General features: G+C 43.4%; 1 protein-coding gene and 1 long non-coding RNA gene across 6 annotated transcripts in view; both read left to right on the forward strand.

Moving 5' to 3' along the window:
* Positions 1-25,349, forward strand: part of LOC310831578 — a 537,457-nt gene that overhangs the window by 34,048 nt on the left and 478,060 nt on the right. The window lies entirely within an intron of this gene.
* The window catches only part of CHRFAM7A (CHRNA7 (exons 5-10) and FAM7A (exons A-E) fusion), an 80,863-nt gene that overhangs the window by 18,689 nt on the left and 36,825 nt on the right, over positions 1-25,349 (forward strand). For 3 of the 5 annotated variants that reach the window (XM_083712220.1, XM_083712222.1, XM_083712223.1), the window contains exon 3: positions 19,112-19,156. In XM_083712220.1, coding sequence (XP_083568346.1) covers positions 19,112-19,156 — 45 coding nt within the window. Of the gene's footprint in view, positions 1-18,404; positions 18,620-19,111; positions 19,157-23,391; positions 23,508-25,349 lie in introns of those variants that run through there. The other 2 variants (XM_083712224.1, XM_083712221.1) reach the window with 2 other exon arrangements.

A 25,349-nucleotide genomic window follows, 5' to 3' on the forward strand; every position in this document is an offset into this window, starting at 1 on the left:
ACCCCTTATAAAATTGTCAGTGACCATTACGCAAAAACCTAGAAATGCAAAAGAAAAAAGTCAAGAAATATAAATATATAATAAACCTTTATTAATAGTCAATTGCCATTATGACAAATCATAAAATGTAAAACCAACCAACCAACCAACCAACCAACCAACCAACCAACCAACCAACAGGGATTTTGTTGTCTTGTGGAATCAACTTGTTAAACATAGACACATCAGTGACAAGGCTGATGTACCCTGTAAATGTCCATGCCTTTCATTTCTGAGGCTCATAGTTTATTTTATTTTATTTTTTACATTATACCTAGTAAACTTCTTTCTCACCTCCTTTTGACACCTAGGATTTTATTCCCGCCCAGCAGGGTTAATGACGACCACTTTGGGAAATCCTGCCTGTACTGCAAATGAAGCCAACAGAAACTGGATCACTCTGGCAGGAGGATCTTAAATGTGGTCAGTGTAACTGAGGACACAATTCCCTCCAGTAGCTCATCAGAGCTATTCAAAATGTAAAAAATTAGGTGGACATTGTGAATCAATTACTTTGATTGTTTTTTTAATGGGATAAAGCTGACTTTGTTAGCAAAGGGTCTATTTTCACAATTTCCAAATAATTATTTCTGTTGCTAATAATCCTTAATGGTAAAGGTATGATCTGCAGCAAATCTGCAAATGATCAGGCTACAAAGTTCTCTAGTTGTACATTTCCTAAGCAGGTACAGAGGTACATTGTACAGATTGTACATGACTGATTGCCATAGGCTACTGGGGCCAGATCATAAAACTTCCCCATTTAACACTAGAACTCTTACTAAAACAACAGAATCAGCAAATCCACATGCCATGGAATAGTTATGGTCACCATTAAGCAGCTAATGCTTAACAGAATTACTGCTCTGTGTGTACTTTTTATGCCTCGGGCATGCATGGTTCAAGTGTCCCTTGCTCATGTCAGTTCCGTTTTATATAAGTTTTTTTTGGGGATTAAATATATCCAATTGCAAAGGAATAGCAGAGTGGGCTACCACATCAGAAACTAAGTGGAGGGCAGCTGCTAATTAGCATGCAACATTTACACATTATTTCCATGTATGGGGTGAGTGGCAATCTGGACATTGCTGGGGAGTAAGACCTTTCCCAGTGACCTTCAACTGATGCTGGAAAATAGTAATTGTGGCAAACAAGGCAGAGGAGGAGGAGAGCTGTCCCCTTGCAAACTGGGTAGAAAAAACCATTTATGGCTGTTTTAATTTAGGAAAAAGACAGGGGGCTATAGACAGAAGCTTCTAAAATGGCACATGTGGTGGATGTGAGTGGGGATAAGTTTTGTTCTCTCTCTCAGCTCATGAGAACTCAAGGTCACCAGACAAAATTGGTCCTCCCTAGATTCAGTACAGAGAAAAAAAGGACTCCTTTGCACAACGTGCCATTAACTTGTGGAGCTTGTTTCCACATGATGTAGCAGTGATGGCCACTGGCTTAGATGGATTTAAAAGGGACTTGGACAACTTCACGGCGGAGAAGTCTTTTGGCGGCAGCCTGAGTTTCCATGTTCAGATGCAGTGTGTCATTGAATACTCATTTTTGGGAAGCAACAGTGGGCAGAGTTGGAGCCTTTGTGTCCCACTAGAAAATAAGTGGAACAGAAATCTAAAACAAAAGGGATCCCTTATGGTCCAGTGTCCAGACTCACAAATCTTAGCATTGGATTAAGAGGGATCTGTGGACTCTAAGACATACACACATTCCCCCCACCTTAGGATGCAGCCACTGGGGAGCCTTTTGCATCAACGACAAGGGAGACACCCCCCATATTTAGCATTACTATGCTTCCTCTAGCTTCTGCCTCCTAAACGACTTCCTGCCTACATCATCCCCAATTACACCACCATGACATTTCCAGATATGTCAGATCTATTTCCACAACCAAAGTGTTTCTCCCATAAATGGGGACACTACTGCAGGAACACTGTTAGCATTACAATTGTAATTTTAACTGTTTGAACTTTTGGTACGGTTCTGCTCAATGCTTAGCTCCCCCTGCTCTGGACACTCTGTTCTCTTGCATGCCAGCCTCTGTCCAGAGTCCTGAAGTTGCGTGGCTATTCCCCCCCCCCCCACAGGTGGAATAAATAAAGACACCGGACACAAGAATTTAGGTTAATGGGCGAAAATGGCCACAACTTTATTGGTTACAGGTAAGAGGGGTATTGGCTTTAGGCATTGGCCCCTAAGACTATCCGGTCTAACCGGGAAGGGTTAAGCACCAACAGGGGGAGATGCATATCCCTGGGCGCTCCCCAAGGGGTTACCGCTCGGGGGTGCGCTTTAGGCCCTAGCCTCCGTAGGTTTCGGACGAGGCGACGCCCCTCGGAGTCCTTTAACGAACTACCCTTCAAGCCTTGGGGGAGGTGATGGCATTCCTCCCCCCCATCTCATTTGCATGACAATACCCCGGCCAATGCCTAACCGCCAAAACCAAGGAGTTGTGACGTTTTGCTACGAGGTAGGCGAAAAAACCAAGTGGCTTAAAATTTCAGCCAATTAGCCAAATGGAAAAACTCCTACCAGGCCCCTTGCGGCGACCAGCCGAAGCCCATAGCAAAGTCAAGGGCAAACCTAAAGGGCGGGTGGGTGGGAAACCGCAGCTGCTGAAGCGGAGAAAAGGGGCGAGCCAGGGCTGCCCCGACCTTAAGTGGCCTTAGATCGGCCCGCCCCCGCCGCCAGCCGATTGGCTGACTCTGCGGGGAATGCTAATTAAGGGAATTCCCTGCTTCCCGCGAGCCCCGCGGGAGTGTGGGTGGGGACGTGAGCCCGCAACCCCTCCCCCTCCTGAAGGTCAGTTCGGTAGCGGCATTACCTGCGCCACTTGAAACTTCTGACTGATGCTGTAGACTCACTGCTAGTTCCTGACTGTTTTATAGGGATGAAGGAGAATTTCATTCAACCCACATTTAAAATAAACTAAGCTAATTTGCAATTTCCAATCCTATTTGCAAATCAGAACACAGTATTGATCAGATTATTCATATAATACTCATATAATTTGCAGTGCTGTTTCAGGTTTGTTTTCAAGTTTCTAAAATGCATATATAAATGTATATATTCTACAGTGTAAATGTATTTTAGGAGACTGCATAGAGAAACATGCACAATACATATTGTAGATGGAAATGACATGAGAAATGTGTCTATTCAGAAAAAAACATACAAAAATGTGACCTTTTAAAGGAAAGATCAACAATTTAAATGTGAAAGTACAATGTTTTTCTAAAAAAACTGCAGAAAACGGGGTAGGTTGAGCTCTGCATTCCTATCATGAAACAGGAGTCTGGACAATTTCTAAAGTTCTGTCTTTGCTGCTGGGAAGTTTTTCTTCTGTGGGCTTTGACTCTAACCAAGAAAAGATCTAACCTAAAGTGGGTTTTTTAAAACAACAACAACAACAGGATGGTGGTAATATTTTTCGAGGCAGGCATGTATGGAGGAGTTTCCTCTGTGAAAATGACTCTCAGTTCTTCTTTTCTTACTGCATTTTTAGTGGATGTTCCTTCTGACAAAGTGATCGATCAGCTTCCTTAACACTCTGGACAAATGCACTGCAGGACATGTTTATCTCCAGAGCAGCTTAACAATCTTTTTATAGGTTTGTTCTTTGCGTAGAACTGTTTTCTAGCGTTACTTAGCTCTGAAGCCTCAGGAAGATTCCCAGGGAATCTTCCATCATGCTGTCTGAGAACAAAATCCTTGTTCAGATTGATGAGATAATTGCGCTGCTAAAAGGCACCAGTTAAATGTAGCCCAAGCAGGTAATGGAAGGATGATGAATGGAGGGCAGGCAAACAATCACTGACTGACAGAACAGGGATGCTACCTCCTGGATTTACTTTTCTGGGCATGCAGCCACCTTTGGCTAGCTGTGCAAGATTTGATGGCTCTTGTCCAGGTACTTAAAAGATCTGAGGTCACAGATCCATGATACAAATTTGCATGAGATATACATGCAAATTTAGGCTGACTTTCAGAGGGGGAGAAGCCAAACTCTCAGGGGTTAATTAGCCTCTGGGCAGTTTAAGTTGTCAGGTGGGTGGGATCTCACTGGCACTGTATTTTGCAGGGCACCCAGCTGCCCTGTAAGCAAATTAAATAAATACCTAAATAATAATAAAATAGTTAGGTTTAAAAAGGAAAGAAAGAAAATGGGGGAGAGGCAGGAGATCTGGGACCCAATACAAAGGTTTTGGAGTAGAGTCCCCTTGGGTTGTGTGCCTAGAAACGTCTTACCACTCTGGAAGCTAAAACTGTCGACAGAGCTGTGTGTATTATTATTGCTATTAAAAGTAAAAAGGTAAAAGGTAAAGGATGGTTTACCTTTTGGTTAAGTCCAGTCAGATGTGACTATGGGGTATGTTACTCATCTTCACTTTCTGGCCAAGGAAGCCGGCGTTTGTCCACAGACAGCCTTCTGGGTCTTGTGGTCAGCGTGACTAAACTGCTTCTGATGCAACAGGACACTGTGATGGAAACCAGAGTGCACAGAAATGGCATTTATCTTCCAGCCACAGCAGCACCTATTTATCTACTTGCACTGGTGTGCTTTTGAACTGCTAGGTTGGCAGAAGGTGGGACAGAGCAATGGGAGCTCACCCCGTCGTGGGGATTCAAACTGCTGAGCATCTGATTGGCAAGCCCAAGTGGTTTAGACCACAGCACCACCTGCCACCCTCAATTAGTGTTATAAAACATGTTTAAAGTCTATACAATTTTGTAAGCACTGTACAGGAATTATAAAGGAAGAGAGTCTGGAGGTTTGCAGTCTAATAAAATATGACACAAAAGGAAAAAGGGATGTGAAGAGAAAAGGAAAAAGAGCAAACTTGGCAGAGGACTCTTAGTTACACTTAGCACTCCATGAGAGGGGGGGGGGTCTTGTCCAGCCCAGGACCTCCAGGCACACTGCCCAGGCTTGTGCCTTCGGGAGGTCACTTTGCTGCTGCTAATGCAGCAGTTTGACTTCACCCCCCCCAAGGTTCACTCCATTGTCTCTTGAGGCAGACAAATGCCAGCAATGGATGGCTCCCATTTTAAAACTTACCAGTATGTTTCTAAGGATCATTAAAAGTACTAGTTAAGACCTACCATATATCAGCAATGGAGAACCTCCAACCCACAGACCTAATTCAGCCCACCAAGCCTCCTGCCAGGTCTATGGTTAAGCCACACCCACCTGCTGTAAACCTGACATCACTGTTGATGTCACATTTTATGTTAGGTGTGGAGCAGGTAAAGACACAACTGAGCCAAAAGTGGGGTTTGAAAGCAAAAAACAACCAGTGGATCATTAGAGTTTCTGAGCACAGTGCTATGCAAGCCCTGACCATCAGCTGACCTTTCACTGGTGAAAATCTTTTCAATCAGGTCTTTGCTCCCAAAGCTGACATTACAGCCATTGTAAATATGTTGCCCATCCTGCTCCACAGTAGCAGGAGATTGCAGGAGGACACTGAGTTCCTTGAGGTCAATCAGCAGCTTGCAGGTGTATATAAGGACTCCATTTCAGCTAGCTGCTCGCTGGAACAACTTCGGAGCTCTGTGTTCCTGGAGCGCTGTCTGAACCCCACCGAAACCACATCTTTCATTACACCCCTGTTGGACCTTGCCTTGTATTTCCACACCACAGAACATGAAACAAATCATGCTTTGATATGCTCCGTGCTCACTCTGGATGCACACAAACACAGAGATATATGTCATGTACACCATCCATCTACACATCTGCAAGAGCAAGACTTATGTATGAAGCACACCATGCTCTTTACAGGAGTCTTCTCAACTTGGTACCCTCAAGATGTTGTAGACTACAACTTGCACCATGCCTGACCATTGACCATGATGAGTGCAGCTGATGGGAGTTGTAGTTAGCAGCATCTGGAAGGAACAAGGCTGTGAAGGGCTGCTTTATATAGTATTATACATGCACATCTGCTTTGCAAAACATTCTTTGCAACTTCTAAAAAATGTTATTAATAACTATACACTTATAGTTATTTGAAACTTCCTGACTTCAAAATGAAAATATGAGTTTAGCTTTCAATACTAACTTTCAATTTATGTGTGGAAGTGCAAATACAGTTTCCACAGATACTGCCTTACTATTTTTTTTACCTAATAAGCAAGATAATTTGCCTTGCAGCAGTAAAAAATATACATTAGTATGTAGCAGAGCAAACCTTTATTATTTGTTTAAAATGTATAAACTATGGTCTTCGAGAGAATGTGGGAAATTTTCAAACACTGGAGACCTGTAGACGTTGACTATCTGAACTTCCTTAAAATCTTCTGAGCAGTGCTTGGCAGTGCATGCAGGGCGGTGGGGGGGGGAGGGGGGATCAGCCATGACAATGTTGCTCTGCTTTGTGAGACAACAACATTGGCACAGATTTTCATATTCAAATGCAGACATGAAATATGCAAATATGTCTAGGAGCCATTGTTGACCTGCTTTCATATGATTTTTAAAACAGTATTTTAGAGATGGCTATTGAAAACTTTTGTTTATTGTGCAAAATCTGTTGTGTCTTTAGCAGCTTTTAAAATTCAGTTCATTTTGCAAAACCCTTCCAAGTTAAGGAAAGTCATTTGAGTTTCCTTGCAGAACTTGTAACAAGAGTTTCTGCCTGCTGCCTCCCACTCCTGACTAGTAGAAGAGCCTTATTTGCACATGTCTCACACAGCCTGACACCTTCCAGATGTCTCCACTCTGGAATGAAAGTCTGACCTAGAAGGAGCAAAACCTGTCATTTTTTTAAGGCAAGGAAGCAGCTTCAAAGCTTAGCTGATGCATTCTTGCAAACATGTAGATGGAAATGTTCCTGTTTGTTTCTGGTTGTGAGGAAGGGAGGGGTTTCAAGGTTTTGCCACAAGTCTCCATGCAGTCCCACTTCTCTTCCTTAGATGGTGTCATTTCCCCCTGCAGAATCACAGGCTTGACTCTGAAAAGAGGTTCTATTTGGCTGCCATCTTAATAGCCATTGATTAGACATATCTCCCATGCTATACGTACATTGGGGGGGGGGTAGACCACATTGGTCAGAGATTTGGGGTTTTAGGTGTGTATCAAAAATCATGGGGTGTATTGGGTGTTAGGGGAGGGGTAGCACCTCTGGTGGGGGACACATTGTGCACCTTCTGGGATAGTTTGTCCACCTTTGGTTGGCACCCTGCACTCATCTCTCACCTGTGGCTCCTGGAAGCTGCCAGGATGTGACAGCAGCCACACCTCGGAATGGCTTTGACTGGCTGGCTAAACCAGGTGAAGGTAGCCAATGGGTCTCAAACCCTCGGTGAGTTAGGGACTACTCCAGCATGTGAAGGCAGGCTCCAGTGGATGGAGTGGATGAGACCAAGAGTGGGTCAAGAAGACAGTTTCTGCAGGTGCTACAGAGGGACATGGGCAGATGGGGGTTGTCAACCCGGAAAGGTACCTCATCTAGGAGAGGGAAAATTCTGATCCTAAACCTCCACTGCCTGCAAGATATCTTTGGGAAAGAAAAGGCTAAGGAGTAAACCCTACACAAATCTGGAGTGGAGTCCCTAAGAAGTTTGGATAGCTCCTTGTATACATCCTTCTGGCAACTCTTGCAGCCAAGCTGGTGCCAAACATACTGCTCTGCTTTCCTTTAGACCACATCAGCAAGGCCAAGAGGGTGGTCTTATTGTCTGGGCAACCAAGGACCTCCAGACACACTGTCCAGACTTGCATCCTGAGAAATCACTTTGGTGCTGCTAACACAGCATAGAATCATAGAATCATAGAGTTGGAAGAGACCACAAGGGCCATCAAGGGGGGGGGGGGGACTGTCACACACAGAAAAGAATAAGGATTACATTTAGAGTTCCTCACCTGAAACTTTATAAATTACCTATTATACCAACGTGAATGAAATCACAAGATTGCAGCTGTTATATAAAGGATTATTATATCTGAATGGAATGGAATGAAAATGATTAAGATTTTGGAACCCCACAAAAATGCATAATAAGTACAGTGGTACCTCAGGTTACATACGCTTAAGGTTACATATGCTTCAGGTTACAGACTCCGCTAACCCAGAAATAGTGCTTCAGGTTACGAACTTTGCTTCAGGATGAGAACAGAAATCGTGCTCTGGCAGCACGGCCACAGCAGGAGGCCCCATTAGCTAAGGTGGTGCTTCAGGTTAAGAACAGTTTCAGGTTAAGAACGGACCTCCGGAATGAATTAAGTACTTAACCTGAGGCACCACTGTAATCAAATCTAGCACGCAGGGAAGCCAGTTTGATTAAATTATATAATTTGACATTGGACTAATTGGCATTAATAACTGCATCAATTGGATAAAATTGGTACTGTTATAATGAGGCTGATATTGGAACAATATTGGCAAATCAATAAAAACATATTTTAGAAAATGAAATAGAGAAGGAAAGCTTTCTTTAAATGTGCTAAACAAATGGAAGGTGATATGATACAGGTTTTTGGGGAAGAAAAACTGTCCAAAAGTAAAGCCTGAAACACAGGGACACCAGCACAGGCATAAACAGAGACCTCACGCCCAGCCTTCCAGAAGGAGTTCCTTTTTGCTTACCCATTTCAGACAACAGCCACGCTTGCCACATGGAAGTTATGCCCACCCCATTTCCTAAGGGCATGTGTTGCTTGTTGGATCAACCACACCTGGAATACTGTGTCCAGTATTTAAGAAGGATATTGAGAAGCTGGAATGTGCCCAGAGCAAGACCACCAAGTTGATTAAGGGTCTGGAAACCAAGCCTTATGAAGAACAATTGAAGGAGCTGGGTGTGTTTAGCCTAGAAAAGAGGAGACTGTGAGGAGATATGGTAAGTGGAGGTTGGGTGGCCATCTGTCATGTATAATCTAGTTGAGATTCCTGCACTACACAGGGTTGGACTAGATGATCCTTAGGGACCCCTTCCAAATATACAATTGTATGATACTATGATTCTATGATTCTAATAATCTGCTTTTGATCAATTTAATTCCACTGATCCTTTTAAGCAGTGCTGTTGCCTTAATCATTTTATCTTCTGCTTGTACCATTTTGGGTGTGACTGCAGCCTCATGTTGGCCATTCATTATCAGACCACCTTAAGGTGCTTTTTTTAAAAAAAGCAATATATATCTATATCTATCTATCTATCTATCTATCTATCTATCTATCTATCTATCTCTATCTATCTATCTATCTATCTATCTATCTATCTATCTAATCTGACCAGATTGGGACACTTGATTCTGGAGGAAGAGAGTCAAAATGCAATACTACATAGGTCTACTGCGCTCAATAGGACTTGCTCCTGGGTAAGAGTGCATAGAACTGCAGCCTTAAACAAATGCACAGCTTCTCTCTCCCCCCACCATTGAAATCAGTGAGACTTAAGAACATAAGAATCTTCAGGATCAGGCCAATGACCTATCTGGACCAGCACCCTGTTCTCACAATGGCCAACCAGATGCCTGTGGGAAACCTGCAAGCAGGACTTGACCACAAGAGCACTTTCCCCTCCATGGATTCCAGACATTCAGACGCATTAGAGCTTCTGACCATTGAGGCTGAGCCATCGTGACTCCTAGCTACAGACAGCCTTATCCTCTATGAATTTGCCCAGTCCTCTTTTAAAGCCTCTCAAGTTGTTGGCCATCAGTGCCTCCTGTAGGTGTGAGTTCCATAGTTTATCTATGTGTTATGCTTCTTTTATCTGTTCCGAATCTTCCAGCATTTAGCTTCATTGGATGGCCATGTGTTCTAGTGTTCTGAACGAGGGAGAAAAGCTTTTCTCCATCCACCTTCTCCATGCAATGAATAATTTTATAACTTCTCTTATGTCAGCTCTCACTTGCCTTCTCTTTCTACTGAAAAGTTCCCAGTGCTGCAACGTTTCCTCAATGGGAAGTTGCTCCATTGCCTCGATCACTGAGCTTGCCCTCTTCTGAAACTTTTTCAACTCTACACTATACCAATGTGTACCAATGACTTTTATAATGGCACTACCATATTTGCAGTTTTGTTTTCAATTCCAAACCTTGAATTTAATTACCCCTCAAAAAGCAAATATTAGCAAGATGCTTCTATTTATTGCTCAGAAATATAGAAACCCCTCCCCTGTTCATTTTATTCTGATTTAAGTGAAGGATGAAGTAGCAATGTATGAGAATTTCACTGGAAAAGGCCACACTGTTTAATGCTTAAACACCTCTTTCCTGCCCAGAGTTCATTTTCTTGTCCATGCAAGAAGGCTGGCACTCAACTCTTTTAGACAGAATTTATGGCCTCCCATGCCTGACTGGCCACAATGAAACCCCTTCATTAATTATTTGGTCTTAACCTATTACTGCAATTAACTGTGCAACAATTTAACCTGCAAGTTGGAGGGTCATTACTTGGTCAATGACTGATGGAGGAGAAAGGGTTAGCATTGCTTCAGGAAGGGCTGGAAGAAAGCAGAAAATAAAAGTAGAGTAAATTAAAAGCTGCTCTCATCAGCTAAATGGGTTCACTGATAATTTCACAGCAGTTCCCTTGCATCCATAATTCTTCTTCCTTGATTTATGGCATGCATTAGCCAAAGACGACAGTTTTCATCCTATGGGCAAACAAACAAATAAGAGCAGAGAGCCAAGAAGTCATAAAGTAGCTTCCTCAAAATGAACCAGAGCACTGAATCCATCTTGCACACATTTGTCTGCTTTGAGAGCCAGGAATGTTCTTAGGCTCCAACTTCCATCAGCTCCAGACAGCATAGCCAATGGCCAGGCATGATGGGAGCTGGCGTCTAATAAAATCTGGAGGGCTACAAGTTCCCAAGTGTTTTCCCCTCAAATGACGGTTCTTCTCCAGAAATGCAGGGCCAAGACCACCCCCTTGCCCTATTTAAGCTTTTAGTAGGGTTCTGATCAATTCTGGAGCTATACTCTAGGCCAGGGGTAGCCAATGTAGCATATCCCAATGTTGTTGGACTAGAACTCTCATCGTCCCCAACCAGCATGGCAAATGATCAGGTATTATGAGAGTTGTAGTTCAAAAACATCTGGACAGCACCACATTAGCTCCCCCTGCTCTTGGCTCTTTGTTCAATTGCATGTTAGCCTCAGTCCTGAAATTATATTTGCCACTTGAGACTTCTGACTGATGATGTAGACTCATTGCTACTTCCTGTCTGTTTGATAGGGATGGAGGAAAATGTCATTCAATCCACTCTTGGCCAGGGGGAAGCAGCATGATGCCTTCCAAATTTCATACAATCATAGAGTTGGAAGGGATCCCTGCAATGCAGGAATCTTTTGCCCAACCTGGAGCTCAAACCCATGATCCTGAGAGATTAAGAGGCCTATGCTCTACCAACTGAGCTATTCAGGCATTTGGACTATAACCTCCATCAGGTCCAGGCAGCATAGCTGATCGTCTAGGATAATGGAAGCTGGAGTCCAGTATCATCTGAAGGGCTACAGGTTCCCCACCCATTCACTAAGGTTTCAGGATGAGGTCTTTGTCAGCTCAGCCTGGTGATGATCAGTAGATGTGGCCTGGGACTGGGAGGGAGGAGAGTTAGAGTTGAAGTTATTGTGGTTGGGAATACAAAAACCAGTGAGTTTATATTCAGGGCTTTTTTCTAGCTAGAACTCACCAGAACTCAGTTCCAGCACCTCTCAGGTGGGTGCCATTGCCATTCTAAGACAATGAGGGAGGCATTCCGCCACCTCTTTTTTTAATAGGAAAATAGTAATGTATATATTGAACTATGTACAGAATTTGTATATTGCACAACACACAAACAGTGCCCTATATGTATACATTGCATGTGCCTGATATGTGATCCAACAACTGTAATTGTTCATTTTAAGAAATGTAGATTTTAACATAACCAAATGAGTCCAGCTGATGTTGGAGGCTGCTTTTTATTGAGTTAGACCCCTTGGTCCATTATTGTCTATATGGTGGCTCTCCACAATTTCACACAGAGATTATTTCCCCATCTGGAGATTCCAGGGATTGAACCTGGGACCTTCTGCATGCCAAGCAGATGTTCAACCACTGAGCTATAACACATATGAAATGTGCAGATTAGCCCACATCAAGATGTTTAGAACATTCCATCCCTATCTGTACCATATACTTTTTTCTAATGGTGTCACCTGGGTATTTGCAACTCTGCCTTGCAGGTAGATTGGTGGGTGATACATGAAGTGAGACCTGTTCTTGAGCTTATAAATTGACTGTGTTATTCTGAATGAATACTTCTTTACACAAAGCAATTTATCCTACGTTTTTAGCTTCACCCACCTCCTTGTTTACTATGTGTGCCTGCAGGGAATTCTGAATAAAGCATCCACAATAGATTGCCAAACCACAACAGAACAGCCATTTTGACACTAGCATGGTGTGTGTGTACTGCAGTATGTGTTCACTACAGGCCATTTTTTATAGAAGTTGTATGTGTAGAATCTGTAGCATGAGGAGCTAGTCCTGTATAGCAGATCCCTCCCTTTCCCGTGTCACCTTGTATTGAACTCCACATTCTGTTTCCTCACAAAGTCTTTGATTGACTCATCTTGTTCTTCATCAGAACCTTTCCAAAGAAGATTATTTGAGCATTTATCTACCTTTGCAGGGAAGTATTTTTTGCACACATTATGTGGCAGGAGAATTGCAATTCAGAGAAATGCAAATTTCAAAGGATGGCTGCATTTCAGTTCACATGTTCTTTTGGTATTGAAACTGTGGCTGATGTTCTATGGCAAAGCGATAACACATGGTTTGTCCTTTGGAAGATGATTTCCTGAGGCACTGTGGTCTTTCTGCTCATTAAGATGTTGTATGCAACTGTGGGCCCCCTTCCCGCTGGCGGCAACAACAACAACAACAACCACCCATTGGAATTATTCACCCTTCAATAGTCATCTTATTTGTTGCCAATATGAAGACTGATATTTTTGCAAAAGGAAAATCCATCCTGTTCATTGTTTGGCAGGCAGCAGCATTACTGGTTGCACTTCGGCCTGCTGTGCTATTTTTATGTCTGGGTAACAAGGGGCTGGAAGACTCATTTTGAGGGAAGGGAATCTTTGGTGCAGTAATCTGAGCGGGAGCTATTATGCCCAAGAATGCTCTCTTACACATCCCGAATTTTAAAAGTCATGAAATGCACAAGGGAGAGAGTGAGCAGCAACTGCCTGGAGTTGCTTCTTCATCACTGATGCTCAGTTGTGAGCTCTGCCAAACTGTACAAATTAGTGATTCAGGAACAAGAGTAAGGTACATGGTTCTCCACTCCCATTTTTCTTGATGCCTTGTCATGACATGGGGCTCTTAAGAGCTTATGTAAACTCAGCATAACTCCCTGAGAGAAGAAAAAACAATAATCTAGGCACTTGAGTCTTCATTCTTTCAGTTAGGCAGAGAGACAGCCATTTGATTTATATCCCAGTCATTGGCTGGACAGAGCCCCCAAAGCAATGTACAACTGTCATTTTTAAAATGCAGTGGTTAAGCTACAAATCTTTCATTTTAAAAATTAAAGCCATGTAAGGGATGGGCCCACAAGAAAATGCCTTGGGGTGGGGAGAGACGAGAGCCTTTGAAAAACAGAATGATAAAAGGCAAAGAAGAAGAAAGAAATGAAAGTGATTGGCTTTCCACACTTGTGTTATTTATTTTATTTGTCTCTCACCTTTTTCTCCAAGGAGCTTTTCGTGCTTCTCTTCCTCATTTAATCCCCACAACAACCCTGTGAGGTAGGTTACACTGAGAGAGGCAGTGATGGGCCAAAGCTCACCGCAGTGAGCATCATGGCTGAGTGGGTATTTCAGTGGTGCATGTGGATTTGCCTCATGCCCCCCCACTTGGGGAAAGAGACCTCAAGGTGGTCCTTTTCTTTGGGACAGGGCCTGAAACCAGGTGGGCCTGAGAGACCAGTGGGAGTGTGCAGGCTAGTCTGGTATTTAAGGCTACTCCGCCCACTCTTCTACACTGCCCTCCCTCCTTTCCTTTATAGTGTAGACTTTGGCTAGCCGTCTTTTATGGTGCTGAGTAGAAACGGGGGTGGGGAGCTCCTAATTGGCACTTGGGACTTCCAGCTTTTGCCTGTTTCACACTCTTCAGTTTGTGCTGATTTGGCATTCTTTGCCTTTTTTGGCATTCAGTGCAGCAGGTGAGGAAAGGTGAGCCCTTAATTCACGGCTCCCCTGAGACATGATGGGGAGAGTAAGGGGTACTCCTGTAAGGGGTACTCACCCACAGGTGGAGGCTTGCAGGTACTTGGTCTGCACATCATGGTGAACCCTGGACAGCAGGGAGACACTTCCCCCACCCTTGGCTGAGGAGCAAATAACCAGCTGGCTTACAAACCCAGCTTCCCTCTTATGTCATCATTGATTCCTCCCGTACTTAGTTATTTGGCTGATTGATAGAGTCTCTGATTCATTATATTTCAACCTAATAAGTTGTCTTAAGTCTTCTTCCTGGGAAAATGGAGGACCTTTTAATTCTTTGGAACATGAATGGAGAAGGAAAAGAGCAGCAGGAGGGCCAGCTCTGAGTTGATCCACAGGCAGGTATGGGATGGTGTCCTCACCTCCTTGCCTGCCCTCCTCTCCTGTTTCCATCAGAGGGCAAGTAGTACGTGGGGGGAAAGGAAAAAGAAAATGAATCCAATATAACACATTTTAAAACAAAGCAGCATTCTTGTAAATAAAAACACTACAGGCAGCTGGCAGACAGGTCAGACTAAGCACAAAACCTGGACAAATAAGTGAGTTTTGACCTGGCACCAACATCACAAACATTATCCAGTGGATGAGAAGTCTCTCTCCCTTGTGGCCACATCATAAACTTCACCCAGTGACGGGGCAAGACCCACATGATGGATCTGGTGCTGGACAGAGATAAAGAAAGACTTAGAAATATGGTCGAACTTGAAGCTTTCCTTGTTAGGCCGAATTGCAGTGATTAAAATGAATGTGTTGCCTAGAATGTTATTTTTGTTTCAGACACTACAAATTGTGGATAAATTAAATTGTTTCAAGAAGTGGCAGAAAGATATATCTAAATTTGTCTGGCAGGGCAAAAAGCCCAGAATAAAGTTTAAGATACTTACTGACGCAAAAGAAAGAGGGGTTTTTGCCCTGCCGGACTTAAGACTATATTATGAAGCGGCAGCTTTCTGCTGGTTGAAAGACTGGCTACTACTTGAAAATGCAGACATTCTGGATTTGGAAGGTTTTAACAATATGTTTGGTTGGCATGCATATATCTGGTATGACAAGGTTAAAGTGCACGAGGGTTTCAAAAACCATATTGTCAGGAAAGCACTATATAATGTTTGGATTCGGTATAAGGATTTGTTGGAAAACAAAACTCCCAGGTGGCTATCACCAATGGAGGCTAAAGAGGTGAAGAAACTTAATATGAGAACTAATTGGCCAAAATATTCTGAGATTTTGGAACTAGAAAGTGGTGAATTTAAATTACAGAGCTTTGAGAAGATAAAGTCCAAGGTACGAGATTGGCTCCATTATTTTCAAATAATGGAGGCCTTTAAACAAGACAGGAAAATTGGATTCCAGGTGGAAAAATCGAAATTAGAAACTGAATTGCTAGAACCCAATACGAAGAATTTATCAAGGATGTATAACTTGCTGTTGAAGTGGAATACAATTGATGAGACAGTTAAATCAGCCATGATTAGATGGGCACAGGACTTAGGTCATGATATTATGTTTGCTGATTGGGAACAGTTGTGGACCACAGGTATTAAATTCACGGCTTGTAATGCCTTAAGAGAAAACATTATGAAAATGATTTACAGGTGGTACATGACCCCAGCCAAGCTTGCGAAGATTTACCATTTGCCCAATAATAAATGCTGGAAATGTAATGAGACCGAAGGTACCTTTTTTCACCTTTGGTGGACCTGCCCAAAGATTAAGGCCTTCTGGGAACTGATTTATAATGAAATTAAGAAAGTACTTAAATGTACTTTTCATAAGAAACCAGAGGCATTTCTTTTGGGTATGGTCGGCCAATTGGTGTCAAGGAGGGATAAGATCTTTTTTATGTATGCCACAACGGCAGCAAGGATCCTTCTAGCAAAGTATTGGAAGACACAAGAGTTACCCACGCTGGAAGAGTGGCAGGCGAAAGTGATCGACTTTATGGGATTGGCAGAAATGACCGGCAGAATCCGTGACCAAGAGAAAGAGACTGTGGAGGAAGACTGGAAGAAGTTTAAAGCATATCTTAAAAATTGCTACAAAATTGAGGAGTGTTAAAGTGTTAAGGGAAAGGAAGATGTATAATTACAGCTATATATATCTTTTGACTTAAAGTGTAATTGAAAGGAGAATAAGTTAAACTATAATTGGCTAAAAGGGTTGCTGAAAAATTCTGAAATTAGGATGCAAAAAGGGGAAGGTACGGGGAAGTCCGAGAAAAGAGGCTTATGAAAATGAGGTTAAGAAAGCAAAAATGTATGTATGTGTCTATGTTTGTTGTTGTTTGTATTGTTTGGTGTTGTTTCGTTGTTAAAATTGGAAAATTAATAAAAATTATTTTTTTTAAAAAAAAGACCCACATGGTGGATCTGAAGACATGGGCAGGCTAGCGCTGTGAGAGGTGCTCCTTCAGCTATTTGAGTCCCACTTCACTTACTTACCAGCCCTTCAAGCACAAGGCTTCAGGGCAGGGGACAACAATATAAAAATACACCCACCCTGCCCATCACTATATCTCTGCTTCTGCCAGGAGCTGGAGTCAGGTATAGGTCAGCAATGAAAAGCATGGTGTATGTGAAGGTAGCTCTTTATTCAAAGGAACCAAAACAACGCAGGTCTAGTAACCCCAGCAGCTCTTCCCAGTAGGTCTTGCCTCAACAAAGCAGTGGTGAGGACTGAAGTCCCCACCTTCCCACCACTTTCTAAGGCTTCTGCTCTCCAGGGTCTTTCCCAAGCATTCACAAACTGTGTCTGTGCACAACCAATCTCTGTTCTGGGAGAGCAGGGGGAAGGGGAGCTGGTTGTAGCATGAGGGGGAGAGTCCCTGGATTCTTCAGTAGTCTGTCTCAGCTCTGCTTCTTGGCCATTCTCCTCTCCAGCCTTGGAGTATGAACTGCTCTCTGTCACAGCCTCTTCCTGCTCCATAAACCCTGTTACCTCTTCTGCTTCAAACACCTCTATCTCTCCTAGGTGTCAAAGGCCCGGTTAAAGAGGTATGTCTTCAACGTATGAGCAAAGCAATACAATGAAGTAGCCAGATGCACCTCAATGAGGAGGAGATTCCACAGCTTAGGGGCTGCCACAGAGAATTCCCTGTCCTTAACTGCCACCCACAGACTTTTGAGGGTGGTAAAATGACCAGGAGGGCCTTCTCAACTGATCTTGACACAGTCTCAAACCAATATGTGCTCCCCTAAGCCCACATGCCCAGCACATTCACACTCCTGTCTCAGTGACATCTATGCTGGCTTGCTCATGTCCACAGAATGGAAGATGGCAGGATCCTCGAGGACGTGCTCTATGGGGAGCTGGCACCAAGCCCATTGACAGACCACCTCTGCATTATAAAAAAAGTCTGCAAATAAGATATGACTGCTGGCAACATTAACACTGCCACATGGGAATGCCTTGCAGAAGACGCAGTGCCTCTGTCAGGTCATGTGTCTACAGCAGTGACAAGAGAGGGAATGACTAGTGGGAGGAGCACAGAAAGAAGAAATGCCACAGCACAACTGCATCAGCACAACCAGATGCCTTCACCTGCCCCAGCTGCCAGAAAACATCTCTCCCGTATCAGTCTCTACAGCCCAAGCAGGTTCTGTAACTCTCCAATAGTTTGACTTCACCCCCAAAGCCACACTCTTCCATTGTCTCCCAAGACAGATCGATGCCAGCCAACTCCTCCCCCCCAACCATTGGCAGATTGTCTGATGTTCATGGAAACTGGAGTCCAAGAACATCTGGAGGGCTGCTCACGTCTCCCATTCTGCTTTAAAGTTAGCACTGGCACCTTGAATTGGTTTCAGAAGCATCTGGGCAGCCAACGTGGAGCATTTCTGAGGATGTCATTAACCAGGCAGGTGTTCAAGGCTTAATGGATTCATCCCCTTGGAAAGCAGGGTTTTCATTTATTCCATTTTTTTACTCCCTTCAATAGCCATTTGCTTGTCTGATGAATTACACACATTTCTGTATGCATGGAAAGTAATAATGTTGCCATTAACATGGATGAGGTATGGTTGTGAATCGCTGTGGTAACAAGCCACACCTTTAGGAAGCCATTATGAACAAAGCCTTCAAGGAAACAGAACACAGATAAAGAGTGATGGATTGTTTTCCTCAGGCATCAATGGGAGTCCTGGTGGTAAAGAAAGTCTATTTTCACCAAGGTTCTTAAATAACCATTTGGCTGAAAGGCAGTGCTTATTTGTGACAGATGGACTGTGGGTACAGCTGCTGTTAACCTTCGTGGACAAAGTATCCACCCAAGAGGACACCTGAGCTGTGAGGCACAGACGCCAAATTGACCTGCAAACCCAAATCCAGAGGCTAATTTGCTTGGTCTGTTGCCCATATGGAACCTCTGTATTTTTATTCATTGTGAAGCGGGGTGAGGTCCAGCTATACATAGGTATGCATGGGCAGATGCTGGACCCAGCTGTGGATGGGTCAGTCGGTATTCACTTGTTGCCATCACTCCTCTGTAACATAGATTTCTCCGTCTTAATTATGATGGGTCTAGATCAGCTCTTCTTTTTGTCAGGCCTCTGTCTTCACTTGCTGGTGACAGCAAAAGCCTCAGAGGATGACCTGTTTGCTCTCATTCTAGTTTGGGGCTATTCCTGAGAGGCAGGTGGTAAGATGGAGTTGAACCAAAAGTTCTCCTATGAGATTTTTTGTATCTCATGGGGTACATTGGTTTTGAGCAGGCAGCTATTTGAGATTCATAGCAGAGGAAAGCTATTTCGATAACTCTTCATAACAGCTTTTAAAAAATAAAAATAAAAAGAACAACAACCAACATTGATTTGTTCCTTTCTTTTCCTTTGGCAGGATGAAAAGAACCAAGTTTTAACCACCAACATTTGGCTACACATGGTGAGTGTTAAAGTTTAGAAGTTTCCTTTAAGAGGGTGATTTTATCAGTAACTTAGGAAGTTCTCACAAAAAAAATTCCTTCCAGTAGCACCTTAAAGACCAACTAAGTCAGTTCTTGGTATGAGCTTTCGTGTGCATGCACACTTCTTCAGATACATCTGAAGGTGCTACTGGAAGGAATTTAAGGTGCTACTGGGAAGGAATTTTTTTTGTTTTGACTATGGCAGACCAACAAGGCTACCTATCTGTAATTAGGAAGTTCTCATATGCCAAGATCTAGTCCCAGATTGTCTACACTGGCTAGCAGTTGCTCTCTGGGACTTCAAGCAGGGGACACCCCAGCCCTTCCCAGAGATGCTGGGGATTAAACATGGGACCTTCTGCATGCAAAGCAGAGGCTCTATCATGGAGCTACAGCTCCTCCCTTTAAAAGAAACACGTGGGCACCATGGAAAGTGAAACTGCAGAGACCCAGAAGGCTGCTATATATCAAGCCAGACCAATGGTCCATCTAGTTCAGTATCATCCACACTGACCTGCAGCAGCTTTCCAGTTTTCCAGACAGGAGTGTTTCCTCAGTCCTACATAGAGATGCTGGGGATTGAACCTGGGACCTTCTGCATGCAAAGCAGATGTTCTACAGTAAAAACGGCAAAAAGACCTTAAAGGCTAACAGAATATGACAAGCCCAATATTTGCGCCTTGTGATTGGTTTGGTGAATGAATTCATTTAATAAAATATTGATTCTTTTCCATTGTAAGATATATATCAGAGAGTGTCAGACATTAACTGCTACTGCATGCCAGCTGTCAAATATGGTCAGACATGCTGAGTGTGTGTCAGTAAGTCAGCTGTCCACTCTTGTGAAATCCCGAATACTATGGTAGGCCAGCTATCAGATGTTGTCCCAAATGGACAGCATTGACTTTCACCTTCCTCTGGTGGCGCCAGAACTACGATGTGTAATGGAAGGTGAGAGGCGGGGGGGGGGAGCGTGCCAAATGTTGGTGTTGTACAGAGCACCACTGAAATTTGAAACCCCAAGGTCTGCCACTGACATGGCAGTTCTCATATGCCAAGATCTAGTTCCAGATTGTGAGCAAACATCCCTTAATCAAAAGCGAGGAGTGCTCACAAGGACTCCTGAAGTCGACTGAATCTGGAAGTTAACTTCATAAGTTTCTACTCTCTTTTCCCATCCCTCCACTTTTTTCATTGCATTCATTTCCTTCTGAAATATACTTGGAGTTGAGTGTTGATTTCATGCTCTTTATTTCAGCTCATGGTCATCAGTGAGTGAATGAGTTTCCCCCCCAAACCTCTGGCTATATATACATTATTTACACAATGGGTCCTGCATGATTGGCTGATTCAATTCCCCTCCTGGAGCCTGATTGGGCTGCTCCTGCAGCCCAGTCAGGTTGCTGATTGACTTCCTCCTGGACCTGGATTGAATCATAGAATCATAGAATCACAGAGTTGGAAGAGACCACAAGGGCCATTGAGTCCAACCCCCTGCCAAGCAGGAAACACCATCAGAGCACTCCTGACATATGGTTGTCAAGCCTCTGCTTAAAGACCTCCAAAGAAGGAGACTCCACCACACTCCTTGGCAGCAAATTCCACTGTCGAACAGCTCTTACTGTCAGGAAGTTCTTCCTAATGTTTAGGTGGAATCTTCTTTCTTGTAGTTTGGATCCATTGCTCCGTGTCCGCTTCTCTGGAGCAGCAGAAAACAACCTTTCTCCCTCCTCTATGGGACATCCTTTTATATATTTGAACATGGCTATCATATCACCCCTTAACCTCCTCTTCTCCAGGCTAAACATGCCCAGCTCCCTTAGCCATTCCTCATAAGGCATCGTTTCCAGGCCTTTGACCATTTTGGGCAGCTCCTGCAGACCAATCAAGTTGCTGCCTTCTAGGATCTTACCTGCCTATTGTTCTAGGATCCAAGCTCAGTACATAACACCTTCAGTTACATCAAAGAGCTCTTTGCTCACAACTGACTGTATTTCAGATGTTGCACGGTGCTTTGAGCAGCAGGACACAGTGACATAACGGTGTTACTAGAAATTGACATGAAGTGTATTTACACAACTCCATTTTAAACAATTTGAGGGGAGGGTTACAGGATGCAGAACAGGGGACACTGCGGAAGATAAAGAACTATTCAACTAGAAATGCCAAAAAATGGGAATTATTTTCATATGTGGTGGAAACACCAGTATATTTTTAAAATGGGAAAAAGTTGATAGTTTAATAAGAGACCAGCTACATATATGCAAGGTTCCTCCCCTTTCTTTACAGTCCTCCCCAGTACCAAGTACTGTTTTTGCTGCCCATGGCATCCATTTTGTGCTGGCACTCACAGCACTTTTATCAACGTATGATTTTAAAAAACACTGCATTGTAGGGAATGGACACAAGGAACTTGTCTCTTTTATGTTGAAAGCATCAAGGTTACTGTATGCAAGCAAGTGAAGATTACAAACCAACCAATCAATAGAATGGATTGATAAACACTGGGAATTTGTGTCAATGACAACATTAACACATTTTATAAAAATAAACCAGAAAAAGACAGTGGGAAGATATTTTTGAAACAAACTAGGAAGCATTTATTGAATAATGAAGACAAGGCTTTTGCACTACTTTGAATTAGATTATTTGAAATATGAGTATACAAGCTGGATTTTTTAAAAAACATTTTTTTATTAAACATTTCTTGGTTTACAAAAGTATGTGCAATGTCAAGTTACATTTTCTACATATCAGTTTCATTTGTTGAGACATTAGTGTTACATTAGGAAGAAAAGGGGGAAAGACAAGGGCTGTGAAGACAAGGGCTTTCTGCCCCTCTTGTTTTCCAGCAACTGGCGCTCAGAAGCATTTCTGCCTCCTCCGCTGTGGAGGCAGAGCAGAGCCATCCTGGAGAGGAACCTTTGACAGCCATCTCCTCCATGAATTTCTCTAATCCTCTTTTTTATAGATAGGTAGCCGTGTTGGTCTGCCATAGTCAAAACAAAAAAAATTCCTTCCAGTAGCACCTTAAAGACCAACTAAGTCAGTTCTTGGTATGAGCTTTCGTGTGCATGCACACTTCTTCAGATAATTTTTTATAGTTTTTATTAAAGATTTTCCTCTGTAAAAATAAACAAAAAGGGGTACCTATAGTGTTTCCACTTTCAATTCATAGTCTTTTTCACAGTTCATTTGCATTCAGTATGAGACACTGTTATATAATGTACGTTATTTGGGGGGAAAGTGAGAGGAGGGGGAATAATGATCTTTCGTTCTGTTGCATAGTGCATGTGCAGGGTTTTTGTGTCAGCCTCACATGGTTAAGTCCTTTATTCATATACCGGTATTTATTTTTGTTACAAAGCCATCTAGCTCGGTAGCCATTACTGCCTCCCACGGCAGTGAGTTCCATGGTTTAACCATGTGTTGCATAGTTAAACATATTGGCTGATTGATACTGATGAGACAAAAAAAAGAAGTTTGTCTTTTGCTGCCATTGCATTTTAAAAGAAGATGTGGAAAAGGCACAAGTTATTTATAAAAGTAAGAAAACTTTTCATCAGCTTTAAAAACTGGTCCCAGAAGAACCCAGGCAGTTTAATCAAGGACAGATTTATCAGTGTCACAAGCACTGGGAGAGACAAGAGTTAATCACTGGGCATCCTGACTGGAGACGACCTCCAGCAGTTGACATCTGTAGAGCTGGAGGGCACACAGGAGCACCGCTTTGGTCATTTGCTGCTTTGACAGGGTTGTAAACAGCATACTGAGTTGCAAAAGAACTGCCCAATACAAACGAAAGGAAAAAACATAGTGCAGATTGGAGCTAAACAAGAGGTCAAATTTCCCTGGAATGAGGCTTTCATGCATTGCGTGGAGCAAAACAATCATCTGGGGGAAATGTGTGACTTTCTGAAGCTAAAACTAATGATTGGAGCACTGATGTGAAATTATAGGAACCTGCCTTAGTTGATCTCCACTTAACCTTGCGCAGAAGCTGGCTGGGTAGTGCAAATCAGTACAGGATCTTCAGCCCACCATGTTTCTTTGTCCCCCGTTGTTTGAAGTTGGTAGCTCACAAGGCTGCCGTCAAGACAAACACAATGCAAAGGAGGAGGAGCCTTGCAAACGTTTAGGGCGTGAATGTGGCCTGCCAGGCTCCTCTTCTGGCCCACAGGATTCTCTCCAAGCCCTGCCCCTCATGAGCCCCACACCATGCTCTGTTCAAGTGCTCTTGCCTGGCTGGAAGGTGGCTTCTTGCTTGCCTTTGTTTATGTAACTGCTAAGAAAAGCCTGCCTTTCAGGGATCAAATCGTGAACCGAAATGTGAGTAAAATTTTTGTTATTTTACTCAGGAAGACTCTTGTGTTTTTATTCTTTTAAGAGGGATAAAAGGGGACACCAGGAAATAATCTTAACTAAGAGATTCAAACAAATCTGCAAACTAGCTCCCAGCTAAATTAAGGGGAATTTGCTTTGCTACATCACTCACTAGTGTGAGTGAAGGAAGGATAATATTTATTCAATATATCCTTTCCTACAATCCTTAACATTCCTATAGTGACAAGGGTGAGCCAGAAGTAAATAACCAAGCAAGCTGGAGTTAACTCTTTATTAGCAGAACAGGATCTGCACAGGAGTGTCAGGCTTAATGAGCACAGCAACTCAGGTTAGGCTCACCAGGTTCCACCCATCATTGGGGGTGCCCAGCGTACACACGTGACATCTCACACATGTGTGACATCACATGCCACAATGGGAGGGCCTGATGTGTAAAAGTTCCAGACAAGGCTGGGAAATGACCCTTGTATGAAATGTTGGAGATTCACTGCTGGTGAGAGTAGACCAGTCTTCTCCACCTGATGCTCTCTGAATGACGTTAGACTATGTAAGAGCTTCCACTCTCCCACTAGGGATCTCAAGGGTCTTCAGAGCCCCAGGACTTAACTTTCCTTCAGAAAACAACATGTGAGCTCTTCACTCAGATGTCCTTCTGAGATCTGCTTAGCTAAGCACTCTTGCTTCCCCCTTAAGTCCTCTATCAGGTGTGTAAGAAGCCACTTGCTTTCTTCAGCTAACATGGTTAAACATGGTTAAACAGGAAGTAGTGATGTTCACCAACCTAGATGGCTTTAAAAGAGGATTAGACAAAGAGGAGAGGGCTAGTGATGGCTACTAGCCAGGATGGCTCTGCTCGGCTTCCACAGTGGGAGGCAGCAATGCTTCTAAATGCCCGTTCTGGAAGCCACAGGAAGGGAGACTGCTCTTGTACTTGAATCCTGCCTGTGGGTTTCCCACTGGGGCATTTGGTCAGCCGCTGTAAGAACAGGATGCTGGACTAGATGGCCATTGGTCTAATCTAGAAGGCTCTTCTTATGTTCTTCTTTGACTCACCACTGGGCTGGCTAGCTCCAGAACTGCTGGCTTTTCCTTTCTCTCCTGCTGTGTCCTAAGTCACTGTGGCAAGGCTTGCTAAACAGCCTAGCTCTTTCCTCTTTCCTTATTCTACCACTCCACCTCCATCCTTTCTCCTCCGCTTGAGTCCTTCTATTAATGTGCCACGCACCACACCATGCACACACTCCAGCTGGCTGAGCATTGCTTCTTCTCTGGCAGGGCCAACCTGCCTAGCCTCTCCTGGTTTGTTTGGTTCATCTCTCTACAGCTGACCATCAGGCTGACATCATGAGTGGGGGGCTGGTGGGCCAGCCACTTCCTGCGTGCTACAGTTCCCATTATCCCTTACCAGTAGTCGTACTGGGGCTGATAGGAACTGTAACTGAGCAACACCTGGATGACACTTGTTGGGGAAGGCTGCAGGAGAGAAGCTAGATGAACAATCTGAGGCAGCTTCCTATTTCCTCTGTGGGACCTTTAATATATATATTCCAATTTCATGCTTGAGATGGCACAAACTGTAAGTCACAAGCAGAGTGGCATTTCTTTTACAGGCTGTTGTGTGCAACTGGGTGACCTAAAAATGAAATTTTAATGCCTTCAGTTGTTCTCCCAACCCTCTACCCCCACCTCAGTTGCTAAATGCAAAATTTGTAGAATCTGGGGCTTTTTTGCAAGTAAAATGCCACTTCCTGAGAGTTCCAGGCAAGACATTCATCTGAGTCCTAACTCTGCCATACTCTGGAAGGAACAAGCTAATGCTAGTAGAAA

Source organism: Podarcis gaigeae, assembly GCF_964106915.1.
Source record: "Podarcis gaigeae genome assembly, chromosome: 14".
Taxonomy (NCBI): Eukaryota; Metazoa; Chordata; class Lepidosauria; order Squamata; family Lacertidae; genus Podarcis; species Podarcis gaigeae.